This window comes from Erythrolamprus reginae, chromosome 1 (genome assembly GCF_031021105.1).
Source record: "Erythrolamprus reginae isolate rEryReg1 chromosome 1, rEryReg1.hap1, whole genome shotgun sequence".
NCBI classification, from domain to species: domain Eukaryota; kingdom Metazoa; phylum Chordata; class Lepidosauria; order Squamata; family Dipsadidae; genus Erythrolamprus; species Erythrolamprus reginae.
Window position 1 is genome coordinate 311,104,718 of NC_091950.1, and position 22,636 is coordinate 311,127,353.

The 22,636-nt window shown below is 37.3% G+C and overlaps 1 protein-coding gene across 4 annotated transcripts in view; it reads left to right on the plus strand.

The window, feature by feature from the left end:
• Positions 1-22,636, plus strand: part of AKAP7 (A-kinase anchoring protein 7) — a 77,642-nt gene that overhangs the window by 12,866 nt on the left and 42,140 nt on the right. For all 4 annotated transcript variants that reach the window (XM_070733522.1, XM_070733523.1, XM_070733525.1 and 1 more), the window contains exons 4-5: positions 3,443-3,579; positions 12,138-12,298. In XM_070733522.1, the coding sequence (XP_070589623.1) occupies positions 3,443-3,579; positions 12,138-12,298 (298 nt within the window). The remainder of the gene's footprint in view (positions 1-3,442; positions 3,580-12,137; positions 12,299-22,636) is intronic.

Genomic DNA, 22,636 nt, shown 5'->3' on the forward strand with positions numbered 1-22,636 from the left:
ATCTTTTAGTCCAACTCCTTGTTTAGGCAGGAAAACCTACACCAGTAATGGCGAACTTCTTTTTGCTTGGATGCCAAAAGCGCGCCCGTGAGCGCTATTTCACACACACGTGCCCACATCCATAATGCAATGCCCCCCACGTGTCCCACACCCCTGCATATGTATGCACGACCCCTCATGCTCCCCCATTTCTGGTAGGCCCGTTTTTTTGCCCTCCCCAGCCTCCAGAGCCTTTCTTGGAGCCTGGAGAGGGCTGAAAACACCCTCCTAGAGCCTCTGCACGAGCCATAAATCAGCTGGCTGGCATGCACATGTACACTGGATTGAGATAGGGCAACAGCTCACCTGCCGGTAGAAATGGCTCCACGCGTCACCTTTGGCACACGTGCCATAGGTTTGCCATCACGGCTCTACACCATTTCAGACAAATGGTTATCCAACATCAATGTCGTTTGGCGGGCCCCAGGGGAAGAGCCTTCTCTGTGGCGGCCCTGGCCCTCTGGAATCAACTCCCCCCAGAGATTAGAACGGCCCCCACCCTCCTTGTCTTTCGCAAATTACTCAAGACCCACCTTTGTCGCCAGGCGCATGGGGAAGTTAAGATATTCCTTCCCTAGGCCATTACAAGTTATGCATGGTATGTTTGTGTGTATGTTTGGTTTTTTATAATAAGGGTTTTTTAGTTGTTTTATTAAATTGGATTGTTACATGTTGTTTTACCATTGTTGTTAGCCGCCCCGAGTCTGCGGAGAGGGGCGGCATACAAATCCAATATATAAAATAAATAAATAAATAAATTTTAAAAACCTCCAATGTTGGAGCATTCACAACTTCTGGAGGCAAGTTGTTCCACTAATTAATTGTTCTGTCTGTCAGGAAATTCCTCCATAGTTCTAAAGTTGCTTCTTGTTTAATTTCCACCCATTCTAATAGTTCTTAGTAAGCACAGTTATACAGGGGGTCCTCCACGTAACCATTTGTTTAGTGGCCCTTTGAAATTACAACAGCACTGAAAAAAGTGGCTTATGACTGTTTTTCACAAATACGACTATTGGAGAATCCCCATGTCCATGTGATCAAAATTTGGCCGTTTGGCAATTAGCCTTGCACTGACCTGGGGTCATGTGATCACCATTTGTAACTTTCCCAATTGGCTTCTGACAAGCAAAGTCAGTGGGGGAAGCCACATTCACTTAAGGACCATATGATTCACTTAACAACTTCAGTGATTGGCTTAACTGGCAAAAAAAGGTGCTACAATGAGGAACAATTAACTTAATAACTGCCTTACTTAGTGGAAATTTTGAGCTCAATTGTGGTCGTAAGTCAAGGACAACCTGTAGTTAGGCTTAACTCTACGAGAGGCTAGGCTTGCAAGAAAGGGAATCTTACGCTGGGAATTAGGAGATACATTAAATTGAAATTGCAGTGAGTGTTGCTGCAGTTCCAGATTTGATATTTGGAAACCTTTTTATTAAAGGCAATTAGGTTTATACCCTAAATTGTGATTAATCTTAACTGATTTCTTTGACTTTGGCTTACTTCAAACCAAACATATGTGACTGAAGATTATACTTTTCTGCTGCTTTCGGATCAAAATGTTGATTTGAAATCTTGTGTTTTTTAAGTTTTACTTAGAAGCTTATATACACAGCGCAGATAAGTTCAAATAGATAAAGTTGAACATAATGTTTAGAAATTTCTTGGAATATAATTTTGAGGGGAAATATGAACATTAATTATGAATCATGCACGCATCAAATAATGATATTCTTATCCTAAGTAAGCTTGGTGTTCTTCCAATTTAACAAAGTTCTTCCAATTTAACAAATATGATTAATATAATGAATAATTATTTGCCTCTCTCTAAATATTATTTACGCTTCTCTTATTAGAGATGTCAAAATTATGGCCTCACAATCCATTTTGTATGACTCTTAGAAATAGAGGTGGAAGAGACTAGATCATCAAGTCCAACCCCCCTATGCAGCATAAGGATCCAAATTAAAGCATATTTACAATGTTTTTGACAGTGCTATCAACCTGTCAAATATTGAGTTTACTTCAGGTTTACATTACAAAATACATTACAAAATGTATGATGTAAATCCTAAATAGGTTTTAAAAATCCTCAGTGAATATCACGGCATTCTTTTCCTACATATTATAGCCCTCATTCTTTCCCATTATATTAAATTTATCCCAGGCCAACAACAACAACAACAAAATGTACGATCTTGCTCACTGAACAGGGAAACATCTTATTCATATGTTTTGTGAATCTCTAACCAATACTAAGATCCCACATCCCATTGCCACAGTTGATTTAACTCAGTGGAGTTACTTTATAATCCTGTAATTGTTTGCCAGACTGTGTGAATGTAATGTCCCAGGCAATGATGACTCAAGAACAATCAAACTCTTTATGTTGATGTGATATAAAATGGACTCTAATTCCTATATGTACAGTATTAATATTTGAGGATGTACTATATAGTCTCACTCCTATAATTTCCAAGCTAGCAACATGTGCTGTTAAAATGAGGTTGATATAACACAGATGTTTTGTGATATTAGCTTCTTTTACTGCTTTGTTTTGGCATTTCCAGTCAAATAGACTGGACATGCCATCATATTTATCTTAAGAGAAAAAGCCAATACAGTCTGACCTTTTTTTCAATGATTGTATTCATTAATCAATGTTATGATTGGATCTGCATGTTTTAATGGGAAATCTTACTTGCCGTCATGTCCTTTGCTTAAGATTAATATGAGTGAAATGTTTGTGAAGGCATATAATCGGGTACAAATGGTGCACAGGGACATGTTTGTGAAAGGAGAAACCATAACAAGATGTGACAGCAGGGTGCCATTTTATCCCCTAATTATTTATTCCCCACCAGCTTCAAATTTACTGAAGCAGATTTTAAACTCTAATCAGAGAGCTGCTTATATACTTGTCCACTGGAACAATTTAGAAAAAAATGCCATACACTGGACTGGTTTTGGGTATAAATCCCACTAAGACATAATGGACACCTTGCCTTCCTTGGTTGCGTTCTTCCATGACACTCCTGACTATACTATATTGCTCAAAAAAATAAAGGGAACACTCAAATAACACATCCTAGATCTGAATGAATGAAATATTCTTATTGAATACTTTGTTCTGTACAAATTTGAATGTGAACAACAGCATGTGAAATTGATTGTCAATCAGTGTTGCTTCTTAAGTGGACAATTTGATTTCAAAGAAGTTTGATTTACTTGGAATTATATTGTGTTGTTTAAGTGTTCCCTTTATTTTTTTGAGCAGTGTACAGTATTTGCTTACCTAACTAAAATGCTCAATATTTTTTCCCTGCAACTTTTTTTCTTTTGCAATTAATTGTAGCAATCTTTATAGTAATTTGGCTTTCTATATGCTTCTGTTTTATCTTAGATTATAGAGGGCATTCAGAGTCTTCAGAACACAATCGTACAAAAAGATAATAGGCTCTCCAAAGCCATGATTCATTATGGGTCTTTCCATGTCACTCTCTTAGTGATGCACCTATCCGGTGAAGAAGAAACTAGCAAGTATGTGTTGCATTCTGAAATCAAACATTGTTTTAAAACCTGTTTTGTTTAGGATAGAACTGGGAAAAGAATGACAATTGAGTAGGAGTAGAAACAATTATTATTTTAATATTAATTATGACATCAATTACCTCTCTAGCAACCATTGATTCATAATAATATGAATTTCTGTACTCCAGGAGGGGAATGATTAATTACTTCTAGAACTAACACATACTTAAAGCTATGTGAAGTGATAGGCTCCTCACTGATAGTTTAATATTGTACATTAGTACTGTACATATAAATAGTGACATTTAAATTTACCTGCTGAAAACCTAGAAATGGACACAATTAAATACTGAGATGAGCTTGTCTTTGAGATTCCACAGTGGCAGTAAGAGCACCTTTTCTCCACATTTATTACATTCATATATTTCTGCCCAGCTATTCAATTAAAAATAATAATTGAATAAATAAATAAATAAATTTAGAGTAACCTTCTTTTGAGAAAAGATGAGTGGGACAGGCACGCTGGATGAATTTGTGGGTATCTTGGTAGATATCTACCTTGGGTTGGATGCTGGTTGGACAGAACCTATTCTGGTGAGCAAGTAATCTTTTAAAATTTTAACCTAGATTTCTTTTGAGTTTGGAACAAGAAGAAGTGATTACTAGTCTTAGTAACCTGAATTATTCCAGTTGTGGACTAGGTCCATGTTCCTCCCAAGGCCTTTGGACGGTTAAGTGAGATCTCAGCAAGTTAGAAGTACCTCTCTGGGAAAGGATGTAAGGATGGCTTTTAAGAATTCATTAATGTGCTTTTCTTTGAAGAGAGCCAGGCCTTTTTAATAATGTTCACCCACTTTCTAACCTTGGTTGAGAAGATGATGACAAATTAGCTTTTAGATTATCCAGATTCTTTGCAGTCAAAATTTAGGCCTGATAATAGGACAGAAATGGCATAGGTTGCTCTGGTTGATTATTTTTGTCTATTCAAGTTTGATTTTAACTTTCTGGTGAGTATATACTGTACTTAATGTTGATGGCACCACTAAAGTCCACTTACATACTTTTCATACACAGTTGCACTTGGCTGAGGGCCTATGAATTTTTACCAGAAAAAAATGTTAAACTGTTTTTGGGAACTTTGTGTTCAGCTCTGACTTTTCACAAAGCAGCTAATGGCTTGAGTTTAGCAAAAATAAATCATGTGGTAAATTGGAGGATATAATGAGTCTGTGGCTGGACCTCTCAACAAAACTGTGCTAAAAGCCAAAACATTTCCATTTACTTGCTTCCAGTAATTTTAGCTGTGATCTTAAATCCTACAGTTAGTAGATGTTGAATACACTATTGATCTATAGCAAAATTTACTTTTAACACAGCCTTAAGTTAACAATGAGAAAAGTGAAGTAGTTTCATTTCTGACATAAACAGTCTCGTAAACATTATGCTTTATTTGATTATTTATTTTTTTAAAAAACAAGCACTGCTTATAAAGACTTATTTTGCTGCACCCATTGCCTTTTCTTTTCTATTCTTTTCCCTTTCTCCCTTTTCCTGCAATTTCTTTGTCTCATAATTCAATTTATGCTTGTGCACTCATTATTTCTGAATGTTCTCTCAGTGCCAACTTGAAGTTCTGTATTCTCTAGCAGGAGTAGCAAAATATGCAAATGACCACTTAAAAATATTGAATATGGAGTTTCATCTTTCACTAATTAAAAAGGGGGTCATATGGAAACAGGTCTTCTCCTTCAGTCTGTGTCTCAGCATACCATCAACTACTGAAAGCCAGTGCAGCATCTAAAATACGCCATTGCTTCTGGAAATAGTTAGGTTCAGTCTGTGGTATATCTCCAATGGAAATGAAACCTACATCTATGAGTTTATTGTGTCTATCTTCACTTACTGTGTAAAATTGGCAGCAGAATTCCTTTGCACATGCTGTGCTAAATATACCACCTAAAAGCAGCATATTTTCCAACACCTTTATATTGGTCAAATATATTTCTAGCCCTTTTCCTCTGTCATCAAATAAAAAGTTCTCTCATTTCTGAATCTGATAGCGCCTCTTGTCTATGCCCCATTTTTTTTTTTGCTTTGATAGCCATCCAATTTTATAAAATGATCACCATTTTATAAAAGTTTGGCTGATGGCCCTTACAATCTCAGATGTTTGTATAGCTGTTACTAATATAATTACCATATTTTTCACAGCAGTCACTCAAGGGTTATCTAAACATCTTGCTATCTTTTCATCCAGCGGGAATGTTACAGTATCATCTGGCTAGATATGTTTTCTGTAATTGATTCATTCCAGGAAAAGTTCAGATGTCCAACCAGCTCATTTTCTCTCTCTTTTTTAAATCCTTATCTGAGAGGAACCAATATCCTGAAAGTAGTTATTTCTTGTGGCCTTGACCTTGTGTTATCTTAACAGTAGTTTCTCCAAAAAGTATATTATACATACTGGTACTTCAATTATAATAGGAGTTCAAGATGACAGCTTGTCTGTTTGTTAAACCTACCATAATGTCACTTGAAATATTGACTTGAGTGCATTTACCTGGATTTGCTTTTTGCCTTTTTACCAAGTGGTTTATAGATAGTAATTAAATTTTCATGAAAAACATAAAAAACAAACCTGAAAAAGGAAAAATCTGAAAAGGACTCACAAGATTGTTTTTTTTAAATGGTTTATGTTTATAACATTGCTTTACATAGGAATGTTTAGCAGCAAAAATAAAGAAAGAAAAGAAATAAAGAAATCTAAGGGATAGCTGTCTGAATATGGTCACTGACGAAAAAATAGAAAGAAAATAAAATACCACACTTCAAAAATCCATGTTACCTTTCAGAATCTTCAAAGTACATTCCAAGATCACATAGCGTGGACAAAAGATAATAGACGCTAGCCCAGTCTTGGGTCACCAGCATGATAAGTTTTTGTTGTAATGTGAGATCTACTTAACTTCAACCATCACAATTCTCCCGTGTGAAAAGGATTGCTTTTTTTCCATATAGCAGAACTAGAAGCAGAAGAAGAATCATTCATGCTTTGCTTTTGTGATTGCTGCCAGCAAATGAATCCACTATTGCTTCATTTAGAAACTGGCAATAGAAAATCTCTGAGACAGTTAAGTTTGTAGGATAGCTAAGAACCATTTGTATACAAAGGGTAGAAAGTGATTAAGGAGAAAGTTGGGTGGCTGAAAGCATAAATCATGTTTAAGAAAATATATTAAAAAACAGTTCCTCTGTTTGGAGATATCAAAACCAGGCAGTTATTAGTATTCATGCAACTTGATAATTATTATTTACTTATTTTTACTTATTTAGAAATTATAAATCTGGTGTGAGTAAATTTTGGAGCTTCCTACATTCTTGGTTGGGAAAGCTATATATAAACCATTCTTTGCTGGTTTCTTCTCCATATGAAATTTACATGTTTACACATGCAATCCAGCTATTTAACTCTTATACAGAACCTCCTTATCAGAGAATGGGAAGAAAAACCATTCTGATGTGTCTGCTTCCTATACATGGATTGAAATAAACAGCTGCCTTTACTACAGAAAACTAACCAACCCTTGCCTCTTTCCTTAGAATGGAAAGGCTTTGAGTTATTTTTTAGACTAATATTACAAACAATCGTGGAAGAAAAGTTGCTGTATGTGAACTAAGCCTCAAAACAGTCTTATCTTACTGCATTTATATTCCAACTTTTCTAAAAACTCAGATTTTTTTTTAATTTTATGGAAATTTATAAAATCACCATACTTCCTTTTCTGTCTTCCATAAAAATAACCTTTTAAAGTTGGTTATGAGACCCATCAGACTCCCTGATCAAGGAGGAATTAAAATTGGGTCTTCGTAGTACAAATCCAAGAGCTTATCCGTTATCCAGGCTTACTGCTTCCTGTTTTGTTATCTTGTTCTTTTTCCTATGAAATCCATGGTTTTACAACAGCAATTTTAAAGCTGTGTTCTAGGAAACAATTACTATTTTGCTGCCTTTCTCAATGAATTGTAGTGAGCATGTTTCCTTGAAAATCAGTTCCTAGCTGTTGATTCTTCCCTATACTGTGGTGTGTTGCTATGGGAGATTATTAAATTTATAGGTACAGTTATACATTGAAATAATATGTCTTGAAAAGTGTGACATATGTGATCTCCAGGACATGTCATGGGAGCTTCTACAATTCACATCAGTATTGTAGCAAAGTCCTTCAGAGTTCACAGTAGAAAAAAAGGAGTGGAAAGAGAAAAGTAGAAAATGATTAATTTAAAAGAAATGATTGTCAGAACTTACATACCGGTATGTCTTATTTGTGTTGATTGTGTTCCATATTACTGTCCTAAGCCACAGTTATGGATTTAGTAGGCTATCTTGGTAATTATTAAAAGAACTACCGATAATTGCACATCTTACCATTTCTTTGCTTAAGATATATTTGAGTCAAAATGCCATTTTTTCCAATACAAAGTAGGAAACCAAAGATCCTTGGTTAAAAGGTAGTTACTGCCATCTAGTGATAGCTATGTGAATACAATGGCAACAATAACAACAAGGGTTTTAAAAACCTTAATAGGCTTAATAAGGCTGAAATCTTAATGATGCCTACTGGCAGAAAATCCCATTAATTATTTTTAAGCTCTATTGTGTTTTAATCCTATCCTTTTCTCACCAGAATAACATTGAATTATAAGATTTAAAAAAACAGGGTCCTGATCCAAGGTTAACCATTTCATTTTGCATTGGATTTGGTATTATGTACTGTACTGTTTTTTATTATTGTTGTGAGCCGCCCCGAGTTTGCGGAGAGGGGCGGCATATAAATCCAATAAACCTAAACCTAACCTAATTTGCTCTGTATCCGACTCTCCCAAGTCCTAGTTTGATACTTTACTTCATCCATAATACTGAAAGAATAAGATTTTTTTTAAAAAAACATGCAAGACAGGTGAGGTTCTTTTTTTTCCCTGTGGCAAAATATGTCATAGAAATATTGCATTAGGTAACTTGATCTGAAACGGCTAGGGAAAAGACATTTTCTCTATTGTGCAAAAGTTGCTGAAATATCACTGATGTCTTTCTTTCTTTCTTTCTTTCTTTCTTTCTTTCTTTCTTTCTTTCTTTCTTTCTTTCAGTCAAACTGCAAGCCTACAAGAAAGCATTGTGGCTCTCTCTGGATTTATCTATATACAGTAGTACCTCTACCTAAGAACGCCTCTATTTAAGAACTTTTCTAGATAAGAACTGGGTGTTCAAGATTTTTTTTGCCTCTTCTTAAGAACCATTTTCTACTTAAGAACCCGAGCCCGGAAAAATTTCCCAGGAAATTTGAGAGCGGCACGAAGGCCCAGCCAGTTTCCCAGCCATTCTCCCTGGGTTTCTCTCTCTGGCGCAGTGTATGGGAGGCAGCCTCGCATCAGGTGTATGGGAGGCATGTGCTCCTCCTCGCCGCCTCAGAATCCCTCTTTTTTTTAAGCCTTAAAGTTTTGAATTTTTTTATTCCCCTCACTTCACCTTCCTTGGCCAGCGACCGTCTTCCTCTTCTTCCTCCTTCTCCCACCCAAATTCCAAGCTTTTATTTCTTTCCTAATGGGTTTGCATGCATTATTTGCTTTTACATTGATTTCTATGGGAAAAATTGTTTCTACTTACAAACTTTTCTACTTAAGAATCTGGTCATGGAATGAGTTAAGTTCTTAAGTAGAGGTACCACTGTACTGCTAAAACTCTGTATGCTGTCTGTAAACTGAGCAAAACCGTGTATCATAGGGCAAATGTTTTTCAGTCAAAGTTTCTCAAATGAGCTAACTTAAAGAATGAATCTAAAATCCAGGATCCATGACTCTTGTGGAATTGAAATTTGGCAGATTTCATAAAACATTTTGTGACATAAAAATGATCAGAAATTATTATTATTATTATTATTTATTGGATTTGTATGCCACCCCTCTCCGTAGACTCGGGGCAGCTAGAAAGCATTTCATGTCACAATACAGCAGCGGGTTGCACCTACCTGCAAACTGTTGCACTGCGCGCACATCCTCTTGAGTCAGCCGCACCTGCACACCCGTGAACATCCCTCGCATGATTTTGTTTTTGCGCATGCACAGGAAGCAAAAATGTACAAAATCTTGTGATGGGATACTCACGTACATGCGATTTCAGCTAATCTTTTGCTCCCGTGCATGCACAGAAGCAAAACATCACTAAACCCTTGCACCTACGAGCATCCCCTTGCGAGATTTTGCTTCTGCGCATGCGCAGGAAGCCAAAAAGGCAAAAAAATTCAGGAAAAAAGATGATGCCATGCAACGGACTGGCACTGGAGCGGTCGCATGCAAATTACGCAATCTGGCATCCACTAACGGAACGGAGTCACCTACCGCACCAATAGGAGCCCACCACTGTCACAATACAAAATGTCATAAAATATTTCTTGTGATCAGCTCCTGATATTCGACAATTTAACACGTGCTCCTTTCAAGACGGTTGCATCTTTTTAAATTTTTGAAGAATTTTTCAAGCATGTTTAGAAGCTCTGCCATTGTTCAAGGCATTGAGCACTCTGATAAGGAAATATCTCTGAACTCATGACCAGGAGGGGTGTTTGCGTCAGAAGTTGTCTAGTAGCTCAATAAAGCTACGAACATTTTATACAACTGCATTTGGTAAAGATAATTTAAATTATTTTTAGTATTCTCTAAACAGGAAATCTATGAAATAGAATAATGAAGGAGCCTATGTAAAAATAATACAGCTAATGCTCAAGTTGCAGTCATAATTGAGACTAGAATTTATTTTGCTAAACAATGCACTTGTAAAGCATCATTTAGCAACCCCAATCCCAACATTCCCTGTTGCTGTCATTATCTGTATCCTATCAGTTGTTAGGTTGAGACTCCACCCTGGGTTAAGTTCCCAGCCTGGACCCTCCCACTCTCAAGCCTTCTAACATAAGGGAGTGCCTCCCCTGCCTCCTCTTTTAATTCTCCAATCCACCTATCCCATCTCTTCCCTTTTGACTGTCCTGTACAGGACACTCCTTAGTGGCAGTACAGGAGCTGAGGTGAAGGCCCCGGGGTCTTCAGCAGTCTAGTCTGCTGTCAGTTTCCGTGGGCCACTACTTCAGTCCCGGCACCACTGCTTCCAAGGAGTGCCTTCTCAAGCCCTACACCAGGGGTCCCCAAACTTTTTACACAGGGGGCCAGTTCACCCCCCCCCCCCCAATGCCAAAAGTGCCCAAACGCATGCAAACCTCACCGGTGCAAAATCCCTGAAGGAAAAAAAAAAAGCAAAAAAGCGGCACTGGAGGGACTAAGACGGTCTGCAGCTGAGCGTCTGGAGGAGGAGGAGGAGGAAAGCCAGGGGGCGGGGAGGAAAGCGGGCCTGCAATTGGTCCCTTTCTTTCTCGCCTTTAGGGAGAGAACTGTTGCTGCTCTGCCATAGGGCAGCAACAGTTTCTCTCCCTAAAGGCGGCAAAGAAAGGGACCAATTGCAGGTCCACTTTCCTCCCCTCCCCTGGCTTTCCTCCTCCTCCTTGCCGCCGCCAGATGCTCAGCAGCAGAGTGGACGGGAGATTTGGGAGCTTGTTATATAGATCGGTAAAACTTTGTACGCTGCCGCAGGCCGGATAAATGGCCTCAGCGGGCTGTAGTTTGGGGACCACTTCCCTACACCATTGTCTGCCGTCACAACACAAAGCCCTTGCTTCCCTGTGCTCTGAAAGCAATGCTACTCCTAGCTTATCTTTGCTTGTTTTCTGCTGACAAGGCAAACCTGGCCTAGCCCCATGTGAAGCAGCTGTTGGTTACCCCAGGCCTTCCTAAGGCCAAATGACATGCACCATTTGTGTTACTTTGAGAGGCTTTTGAGGCCTTCTGAAACCTCGTGAGGCCGCACCTATCATTCTCCAAATAATGCATGCTGGTTCTTGCAATATTTCAGAAAGCCTTCCAAATACTGCTGAGATCTTCCAAAGCATCACGAGAATGTTAAAAGCTATTTGGACAATGGCGTCCTTTTAAAAAAACAAACAAAAGATGCAAGTGGCCTGAAGAAGGAAGGCCTGGTGTGGCCAGCAGCTGCCTTGGCGGCCAGGCTTTGCATGCTTTGTCAGCAGAAGGAGGAAGACAGCACAGGTCAACAAGGCACAGCAGGCTTGAGAGTGAGGCAGCTGGTGAGATTGCTAAAGGTTTCAAGCCTCTATTTCAGCCTCAGCATTTCTGCCACCACCAAGGAGTGTCAGTGTACAAAGTGGCCAAAAAGGCAGAAATGGGGTGGGGTTGGCAGGTGAAGAATTGAAGCATCCTGCAATCCTTATTTTTTGTAAGCTGCAAAGCATTCAGATTCTGATCATGTGACCATGGGGCCACTGCAATGTCAATAACTCTGGGAACCGGCTTTAAGTATTATTCATTGAGTGCTGCTATGACTTTGGTCAATGAACCAGTGATCATTAAGCCACAACTACCTGTAATAAGTTAATGTAGTGATTGCATGTATTAAATCAGATGGATAGATGGATAGATTAATATATGTATTTTTTTTTTTCTGATAGTGGTGTTGATGCTTTCTTGGAGAGTGGAGGTTTAATTGAAGAATTACTTCAAGGAAAGCCTTTGAATTTATCTTTTCAAGGCACTGATCACTTCAAAAATCAAGTTGGATTTGTAAAGTTGACTGAGGGTGATAACAGAGCGATGCTAATGAAGATAGCAGGTAAGTCTTTTTTAAAATATTATTATATAGTAGTCTTTCTTTTTTTAAATGTTCTTTAGATATAGCTGCTATATTAGTTCTTGATCCATTTGTGAATTTGGAGTTAAAGAGAACACAAAGTAATAGCTCTAGAAATGGAGATAATATCACTATACTACCATTCCTATAGAATGATTGGCAACTACAGGATCATTTCAAGGATTAGATACCCAATCTTGATTCAGATATGATATGAAGCCTGAGATTTGTAGGATATGAGAACAAACAGAGATACACTTTGGGCACTTGCAATCCTTTCTTATTATTTTTATTTCATACCTACTAAAATGAACTTCATATTAAAGCCTAAACACAGATCTCTGTGATGCCTGCAGTTGAGGAGCTCATAATGTTGAGGCTAGATGTAGTCTAAAAACAGAGTTTGATTTTGTTTTTGTTTTCAAAGTAACATTGCTTTTAAGCAGCTATAGATCCCACTTGTCCACATTGTGGAAATTCTTTTTTTAATTGGAAACGGTTATTTTTATTACATCCAAAACTGAGATAACAATAAATGAAAGATTATCATTAATATAATGCAGTTATAGACCACTTGCATTCAGTGCAACACTGTATACACTGTCCTATTCTGACGAGAGCAATAATCTTTATTTACAATCACACAGCTAGAGGTTCAAAGGCAGAGATTCAAATTCATTGATAATTTAAGCATCTGGAAATCATTCGTGTTAAGGGGAAAGCAACAGAAGCTATTCCTGTCTTATTCATAAGATTGTGTTTAAAGGTTACAAGGCCAACGGTTCTACATGAGATTGGATGGACTGCACTGAGCAGTAAGGCATAATAATAATAATAATAATAATAATAATAATAATAATAATAATAATAATAATAATACTGTAGTAATAATAATAATAATAATAATAATAATAATAATAATAATAATAATAATAATAATAATTTATTAGATTGTACGCCGCCCCTGTCCAAAGACTCGGAGCGGCTTCCTATGTAGCTAATGCTTCAAACACAGAACTCTGCCATAATCACTAGCTTTCCCTTTGTAAGTGATTCTCAACCCATTTTAAATCCACTCCATGATTGCTATACAGTACTTTGTCCTCGCCATTTCCAGATCTAAACCACTTTTAGTTTAATGTCTTTGTGCTTGTGGGTTTAGAATTTAAAAAGAGCATTTTCTGATGCTGAGGTGGACTCTGTCTGAGGCCACAGAAGGAATAGCCAAAGAGGACTCATCCTGTCTCGAAAATTGCTAACTGTTGCCAGAACTTCCAGTGCTCCTGGGATTTTTTTTAAAAAAAGCCTTTCCCTTTCTTTCGCCAAAAGAGGAGTAATTAAGTTGCTGGAATCCTTGCGTAACCGTGTTTGGACACAGAACACAGACGCACACACACTGCACTGCACTTACATGGTATGCATATGCACATATATCTATTGGGTTGTAAAACATTCTTCCATAAGATCTAATTCATTTCAAAAGTATTAAAAATGTACAGAAAAGTCTTAGTCCATGGCTCTACAGCTCTACAGGATCCTTCAAGATGAAATGTGTATTCCCTAAGAGCAACTCCTGAGAGCATTGCGTGCCTACAGATTTGCAAGCCAGCAAATACACTTAAGAGCTTTTTTCCTGTTCAACTGTTTGAAATGTGAACTGGGAGGTGAGGGGCAATCACAGGAGTATCTTTAGTTAAAAAAGCATGGCAAATATATATACAGTGATCCCTCGATTATCGCGAGGGTTCCGTTCCAAGACCCCTCGCGATAATTGATTTTTCGCGATGTAGGGTTGCGGAAGTAAAAACACCATCTGCGCATGCGCACCCTTTTTTTTCATGGCCGCGCATCCGCAGATGGTGGAGGTGGGGAGCGACGAAAGTGCGGAAGCCGACAGATTGCAGCACCCGCTTGCCCGCTGTTCGCCGCTCGCCCGCCCTTCGCCCGGCCACCTGCCGTTCGCTCACTGCTCGCCCGGCCACCCGGGTTCGGGGGGGTGCTGGGAAGCCCCCCAGGCCGGCTGCGACCTTTCAAAACAGCCGCGCCGCTTCCCAGCTGAGTCCTGAAGCCAAACGCGGAAGTTCGCCTTTGGCGTTTGGCTTCAGGACTCAGCTGGGAAGCGGCGCGGCTGTTTTAAAGGGTCGCAGCCGGCCTGGGGGGCTTCCCAACACCCCCCCGAACCCGGGTTGGGGGTTCGGGGGGGGTGCTGGGAAGCCCCCCAGGCCGGCTACGACCTTTTAAAACAGCCGCGCCGCTTCCCAGCTGACTCCCGAAGCCAAACACGGAAGTGTTTTTTTTTTTAATTAATTTTTTTTAATTAATATTTTTTTTAAAAATCGCGATATAGCGTTTCGCGAAGATCGAGATCGCGAAACTCGAGGGATCACTGTATATAAATAAAATGGGCTCCTACAAATTTTGTCGGTTGCTTAAGTGTAAAGAAAATACTTATTACTTCAAGTTTATCCAGAAAATAGAGTTTTTAGCTTAAACGTCAGTGGAGGTTTGTAGTTGGTGTCTTGTGAAGGTGGGGAATGTGTAAAATTTTTGTAGGATTCTACATCCATATTTGGTATTTGTCAGAGAGTGTAAAATTCATGAAGGTAGGAATGGGAAAGGAAGGTCCAATGGAAAAAGTAATGTCAATGACAAGATTTTGTGACTTTCATCCTTTGGTGATGGCAATACTGCTTTTAAGCCAATATCTTAGAAAGTTTGATTGCAATTACAATTTTGGTTGGCTGCTAATACAGCACTTTAAATAATACAGATTTATGGAGGAAAAAATTATGTCTGGCAAGTGGTCAGGATGGCTACAAACAATTTTCAGAATGAGATGTAACCAGTTGTCATGTATTACTTGCTAAGAAAAGCAGGGAGAAAGTAAAGCCTATATGCATTTCTTGGGAATTACCCCATGACTTTTGCTAGGTATATGAGCAATGAGAGATTTAGGCATTAGATCCAATTGAACGGAACTTAAAATGGGAGCAATACAAAACATGGTATTTAAAAACAGAAACCATCTGATAAAGCAAAGTGTTGGAAAAATAAATTAACAAAAAGATCTCAGTCTTGAAGAAAAGACTGGAGTTTAACATTGTCCTTTTAGACTGTTCCCCAAATTCCAATCATTTCTTGAAAAGTTTTCCTTTAAGACACTATTAGATGCAATGAATGTTCTTTTGTGCTCGAAGGAATGTGAAGTCGTACCATGCCTGAATATTGTGTGACTCACATTAGGAGAATTTTTCAAAGTTGCAAAGGCCACAGCCATCTTGATTATGTTTTGCATAGCTCAATATAAGATTCATAGACGTTCTATGTATTTTGCTAATTTCCAAATGATTCGTATAAAACTGGGGGCAGTTTTAGTAGCATTGAAAACATTCTCAGGGAGAATGAGATAAACATGTTGTTCCACTCATGGAAAATAAAATACACTTCCTTCGAAATAAATCAGGACTTATTAGAAAAGGAGCCTTTTTCCAAGTTGGTAGACCAAAGAAAAGTACTTCCAGTTTTAACTCAAAAGATTCTAGTATTGTATAGTGCAATACTTAAGCATTATTAAATTTTGTAGCATTATATCTCTTTGATAGGGCAGACAATTTGATATAATGGATAAGATACAAGATTATAAAATGCGTTCTACTCCCACCTTAGACTTGGGTAGCTTTGAGCCAGATACTCTCCCCCAACCCTAAGAAGAAGACATTGGCAATCCCCTTCTAAAATTTTGTCAAGAAAATGTTTCAAACAGTTGTCAGGCGTCAATGACTTGAAAGCACAAACAACAAGAGTAGCCTTGTATTTTAATTTTAAATCTGCAAACAAAATGTTTCTACAATCAATAACTAATAGCCAGTTATGAGAAAAACACTAAAATAAATACCAAACATCTAATGGTCCTTTGTTATATCTAGTTATATATACAGTCATGAAATATCTCATATTTTCCTGACAATTGTATTTCTAGAAATTCACACAGTTAAAAAGTAGGTTTCAAGATTTCTGTTATTATTAATTTTTTTGAAATGGCTTAACCCAGAGGTCTTCAAACTTGGCAACTTTAAGACTTGTGGACTTCAATTCCCAGAATTCTCCAGCCAGCCACAAGTCTTAAAGTTGCCAAGTTTGAGGACCCTTGGCTTAACCAAATGAAAATCTGAGTAATTTATTTGACATTGTCAGGTGATTTGAAATGGTGTGTGTGCCTGTGCAAGAAACCAATTAAACATCACACAGCTGAAAATATTCCTCATGGAGAAGAGGGAAAGAGATATTTCCAGTCAATATCAAAAACTGGTAGACACTGAATAAATGCTTACTTGAGTTTGTTTCTGCCAAAAGAGCCGAGGTGCTTTTTCCACAAAGGGAAATTCCTAGGTTAATAAATGATTGCAAAGTCATACAGTCATAAATGGGAGGAAATGGGTGATAGGAATTATGAGAAAAAACTAGTAGCAATAGTAGTGCAGACTTAATAAATAGTTTGACAGGTTTATTAATAGTTTAATGGCCCAGCCATTGTCCTTCCTCCCATATTCCTGCCGCTGGCACTGTTTTCTTTTTTAAATGGGAAAAAAGCCATTAATGATTACATATGAGAAAGAAGTAGATGGGAATCCCAAAGGAGTAAGCAAGTCCTTTGCTAGTGGGAAGCCAGCTGTTTCAAATGTAGAAGGAGCCAAAGAAATCTTTCTGCATCCTTACACTTTGCTTCTGAATCCAGAATTATTCTGAATCTTGCATACTGCTCTTTGTTTTCTTTCTTTTTCAATTTGAATGTATTTTTCTGTTTCATTCTCCCCCCCTCTTAATTAATTTAAAAACCAAGCTTATTTTCTTAAGTTTTCGTCTATTTGTTATCTTTTGTAAGCAAAAGAAACATTGCCAACATGATGACATCATGTCATGTGTTTTCTTTACTAGATATTTTTGCAAGCAACCCCTCACACACACACATTTTATTGCTTCTCTTAGTATAGCACTTTGTATTGTGCTGTATTTATCTAATTCTGATGTTATGGCAATTATATTTTAACTCTTAGGATTGTCTATTGTTTATTACTGCACCAAAGCAGTTTAGAGGAAGAACAATATAAAGAAATGACAGGAAATGAGAACAGTTAAGGTCAGCCAACAAGCAGATTATATGAATTTAATTAGATAATAATCTTGTGCTGGCATTGCTCATGTTGCTAATAACATCAATTTTTTTGAGAAACTTGTGTAAATTTTGGCAGTGAGTCTAATCAAATCATTTTGAGGTAAAAGCAGGTCTTCAGTATGTATACATATTTTATAGACTGTAACTATTGTGCATCAGTTTGAGTATCATACTTTACACAAAATAAGTCTAATAATATTTTCATTTGTTGTTTTGTATTTTGTATTTGTATTTTATTTAATAGCTTTCTTTTTCCTGCTATGCTTACCGTATTTTTTGTGGGTTAGATGCTGATCGAGTAAGAACAAATATCTCAATAGCCGTTAATTAAACCAGGGATTTTACTGGGGGGAAAAATCAGTAAATAAATGAGCAACTTACCGTATTTTTCAGACTGTAAGACATACCGGTGTATAAGATATACCAAGATTTCAAAGAGATTAGTAAGAAAAAAAGTTTTTGTCCTCCCTGGCCCCCAGGAGCACTCTGCAGACCTCCCAAACCCTCTGTGTGCTGGGTTTTTTTTCAAAAACAGTCTCATTTTCACCTGTTTTGCAAAAAAGTGTCCCATTTTTGTGAAAAACAGAATATTTTCACACATTTTTTGGAAAAATGGGGGCATTTTTGCCTTCCCCCGGTTTCCGGAATCACTCTGCAGGCCTTTCAAACCCCCTGCACATTCTATTTTCTGCAAAAACTGGCCCATGTTTCACCCATTTTTGCAAAAAACAGGATAAGCAGAAAGTTTGGGAGGTCTGCAGAATGCTCCTGGGGACTGGGGAAAGGCTAAAACACTCCAGGGTTTGCGAAAAACACCCCATTTTTCACCTGTTTTCCACAATAATATGTTTTTTTACCTTTCCTCGGACCCCTGGAGCATGCTACAGGCCTCCCAAACCCTCTGCACACTCTGTTTTTGTGAAAAATGGGCCCATGTTTTGCAAAAATTGGACGCGGGAGCAGGGCTTCGGGAGGCCAAGTGTATAAGATGCACCAACATTTCCACCCTCTTTTTTTTGGGGGGGGGGGGGGAGGTGCATCTTATACTCCAAAAAATACAGTTAAGTGCTTAGAAAACTCCCCAAAACAAAATGGAATGGAATTAATCCCTTGGGATTCTAAGTGCAGCTTGACAAAGAAATGGCTTTCTGGTCACAGTACAGAAATTTACACTTTGAAATTTACACAAATGGTAAAATATGATAATAGAAATCACCTAGGTTTTGTGCTGTTAATATAGAAAAAGTAATTTTATCCCAGATTGCTATTAATTAGAATAAACAATTTGACAAATATTGTGGTTCTTTAAACAGTAAATTTGTCAAATTTCAACAGTGTCAAATGGGTCTAAGTTTAGAGGGCAACTTGACGAGTCTAAATAGAAAGCCCTGTGAGAGAAATAGGCTAAATAGTCCTCCATCTTTTATTGGTTCCTCATAGGGCTTTCATTCTAGACTTTAAAAATGCACAGAGAGAGGGAGGGAGGGAGAGAGAGAGAGAGAGAGAGAGAGAGAGACTTGTTAATAGTGCTGCATTTTCGGCTATTAATTAGTCTCTATCACACACACACAAACACAATTCACATTTTAATAAACTTTCTCAAGATCAGCCATGGTCAGTAAAGTGCTGCCACCTGCTGTTATACAGATGTGACATTTGGTGTATTAGCACTGCAACACCTATAAGTGAAGTTTTTTTTTAAAAAAGCTCATGGGCACCTTACAAAAATGGGAAGGTAAAAAGAGAGTAGTTGGAAATACAATTTCATACTGTGAGAAGCCTGTGAGGAAGCATTTATCTCAAACAATGACTTTTCTTTCCTTATATAATTTGTGCTGACGGCACACAAACTAACAATTGAAAAGCTTATGTCTTGAAACTGTGTGGGTCTTTATTGACAATGTTAGCAGCACTTACTCTGGGTCTTTGTAGCATGAAATGGGACTCCTATTTCATAAAAGCCTACATTTACTACAAGTGTTACCCAGCAATCAGGAAAGGAGGAGGGGAATGCATTTGGGAGTACAATAAGTCTTTAAATATAGCTATTGGACACAATGTTTGTCGTTCCAAAATATTTGTGCCATTCAAAATTCAAATAGCATAAAAGTTCCACTTGGTTAGTAGATGTGGTTAATAGTGAAGTCAGAATAAATTCAGTAGTCTAAGATCTTCTTGAATCCTAAATTGAACCCAAAATTTCTGCAAAACAAATCATTGTCTTTCAGCTGCTTGCCTATGTTTTTAACTTGAGACAATCGTTCTAAAATTTGTCAGATTTCCAGAGAATCAGACAAATTAATAATTACATTAAGTGGATAAGGAATCTTTTTTTCTTCCAAAAGCCACAGTTTCCTAGAATGACTAAGACTGAAACAGCCAAGAGCTAGAGCTAGAAGTAGAATAGGGTGCAAATTATCTTCTTTTCTCTCTGTCATATTTTATTTTTCCCGTTTCCTTGTTTCCTTGTTTGAAATTGTTGCATAAAATTGAATGGCTGGCTATCATGTTCACTATCAGTGCATGTTTATGCATCTATAACCCAATCCTGTCTGTTGTAAGAAACTCAAGGACACAACAGATATTACCATTTTATACAAAGTACAGCTCAAATCTGTTGATCCTGAATGAACTAAGTAACCTAGAAAATGATCAATGAATCCCCATTGCTGTATATTGCAGAAGACTGAAATCAACATTGAACAAGTTGTTTTAGATAAGCTTTCTACTTTAGTAAACAGTTAAAATATTATTTGAAAAGTACTGACCTTTGAAGGTTTTTTGACGTGTAAAAACCAAAAATGAGCAATTCTTTGTTCCAATATGGATATGCTTTGGTGATACTGATTGCAGAGGAATCTTTCATTACTGTGCTGTCTCGTCTAGATAGTTATTTTTCTGGTCACTTCTAGAGTCTTTCTACATTTATTATAATTTTAAATTTTTATAATTTTCACCATAAAGTACTTCAGGTTCGGTGGGTAAGCAGTTTTTCAATCTTGAGCAAATTTTATTTAGTGCTATAACTTCATTTCTGACATATTTGTCAGACTATAATCAGTAACTATAGTTCTGGTGTCATTTTGCCTTTCAACATAAATCTTAAGTTTTTTGACAGAAAATACAGGTAGTCTTCATTTTGCAAGTGCCTCATCTAGCAACCGTTTGCAATTACAACAAAGATGAAAATGTAACTTTGCAACCAATGGTCACATTTACAACCTTCATAAGTCTGTAAATAGCAATAGTACTTAGACTTCCATACTGCTTTATAGTCTTCTCTAAGCATATTGTCCCCAACACTCTGGATCCTCATTTTACCTACCTTGGAAGGATGGAAGGCTGAGTCAACCTTGAGCCTGGTGAGATTTTAATTGCCAAATTGCAGTGAGCTGGCAGTCAACAGAAGTAGCCTGCAGTACTGTACTCTTAACAATTGCACCACCATGGCCCAAAAAGGAAAGGAAATCAAAGGAAACAAAGGTAAGGAAAACAAAGGAAAGCCAGAGTAAGATTATAAATAGAATTGTTGTTTCACCTAGCAATCATTTACTTAAGAACCAGGTTGCTGGCTTTCAGCTGTGGAACTAAACCAGGACTACCTATAGATTTGAAGATCTGTTGTAGACTTATATTTCTGATTCTAGAAATGTTTAAAAATTGGAACCATAGGGACAAAAATAGTTTTCTCTCTTATCCGTGGTGGTACAGTTGTTAAAAGGCATTATTGCAGGCTAATTCTGCCAAATGCCAGCAGTTTGATTCTGACCAACTCAAAGTCAACTCATCCTCCCATCCTTCCGAGATCAGTAAAATGACGACACAAGTTGTTGAGGGCAATATGCTAATTCTGCAAACTGCTTAGAGAGGACTATAAAGCGCTATGAAGCGGTATAATTGCTATTACTGAATAGGTCTGTTAAATAGGCCTGTAAGTAACTATTTAGCTGAATGAAGAAATGGGCTTGTGAAGACAGAGATAGAATAGATAGAACTCAGTTCTGGGTATTCCCAACTTACATAGAATCTCTGAACAGGCCTACTGAAGTTTCTAGTTCAAAGAGAAAAATCAGAGGACATGTCTGTGAAAGGTCATTGAGGCATGAAATTTGAATTCAGCTGTGTTAACAACTGTAAATACCACAGGTTTCTTTGTATGAAAATAAAGCAAAGGAAATTAAAATGGGAAATGAATGTCAGAAGGAGATACTGAGAAATTCCAATAAACCCTTGATATTAACATTTAAAGTTTAATATAAGCCTTTGATCAGATAATTATAGCCTATTTTAAAAATTCAAAGAGAACAGTTTTTTGATCCATGACCATATTATATTAACAAAGGAGAATAAAAAATTGATATCCCAACTGTTCAGTAAAGAAGGTAAACAAAAAAAATGCAGTTATGTAGCTCCTATTTTGGTCCAATTTTCTCCAACAAAAATCAATGTGTTCCACAGAAAAATATGAAGGAAATGATGAATGTACTAAAAGAACCATGCTAAGGAAAACCTATTTCAGCCTCCAGAATCAGATTAATTGATTTTAAGAGTACTGGAGAAATTAGCTAATAGTCTTGATGAAACCTTATGTATTAGATTTTGAGGCACTCTGGAGAGCTGAACTGCCTCATGAATTAAAGAGGTAAAATATTCCCATCTCCCGTTTCTTCTCCAAGAAACTAGCAGTCAGTATCATAGCAATACCTATGGAAATTCTGTAGCAGCTTTAAAAAGATTGGTCTGTAAATACCTTGAAAACAATTTGCAGTTGCTGGATATCAGCACGCATTTGTCAAGAACAAATTTGGCCAGACTAATTTTATGCCATTATGTCATTAAAAAATATTTTTGATGCAGTAAATTCCTTGATACATTATGGGACTATATCTTAACTGCAGAAAAACATTTGAAAAGGACTCCATTCCATATTGATTAAAAAGCTTTTATGTATGGGCTGGATGGCATGATCATTAGGTGGATTTATAATTGGCTTGAAAATCATACTCATCAGGTTTTTGTCAGTAGTTCCTCATCAAATTGGAGAGAGAATGCTGCTTCTCTCTCCAAAATAGAAGACTGCTGGTTCAGTCTTCTGTTTTTCAGGGTTTTAATTAATGATTTGGGTGCAGTGGTGGAGGAATGCTTAT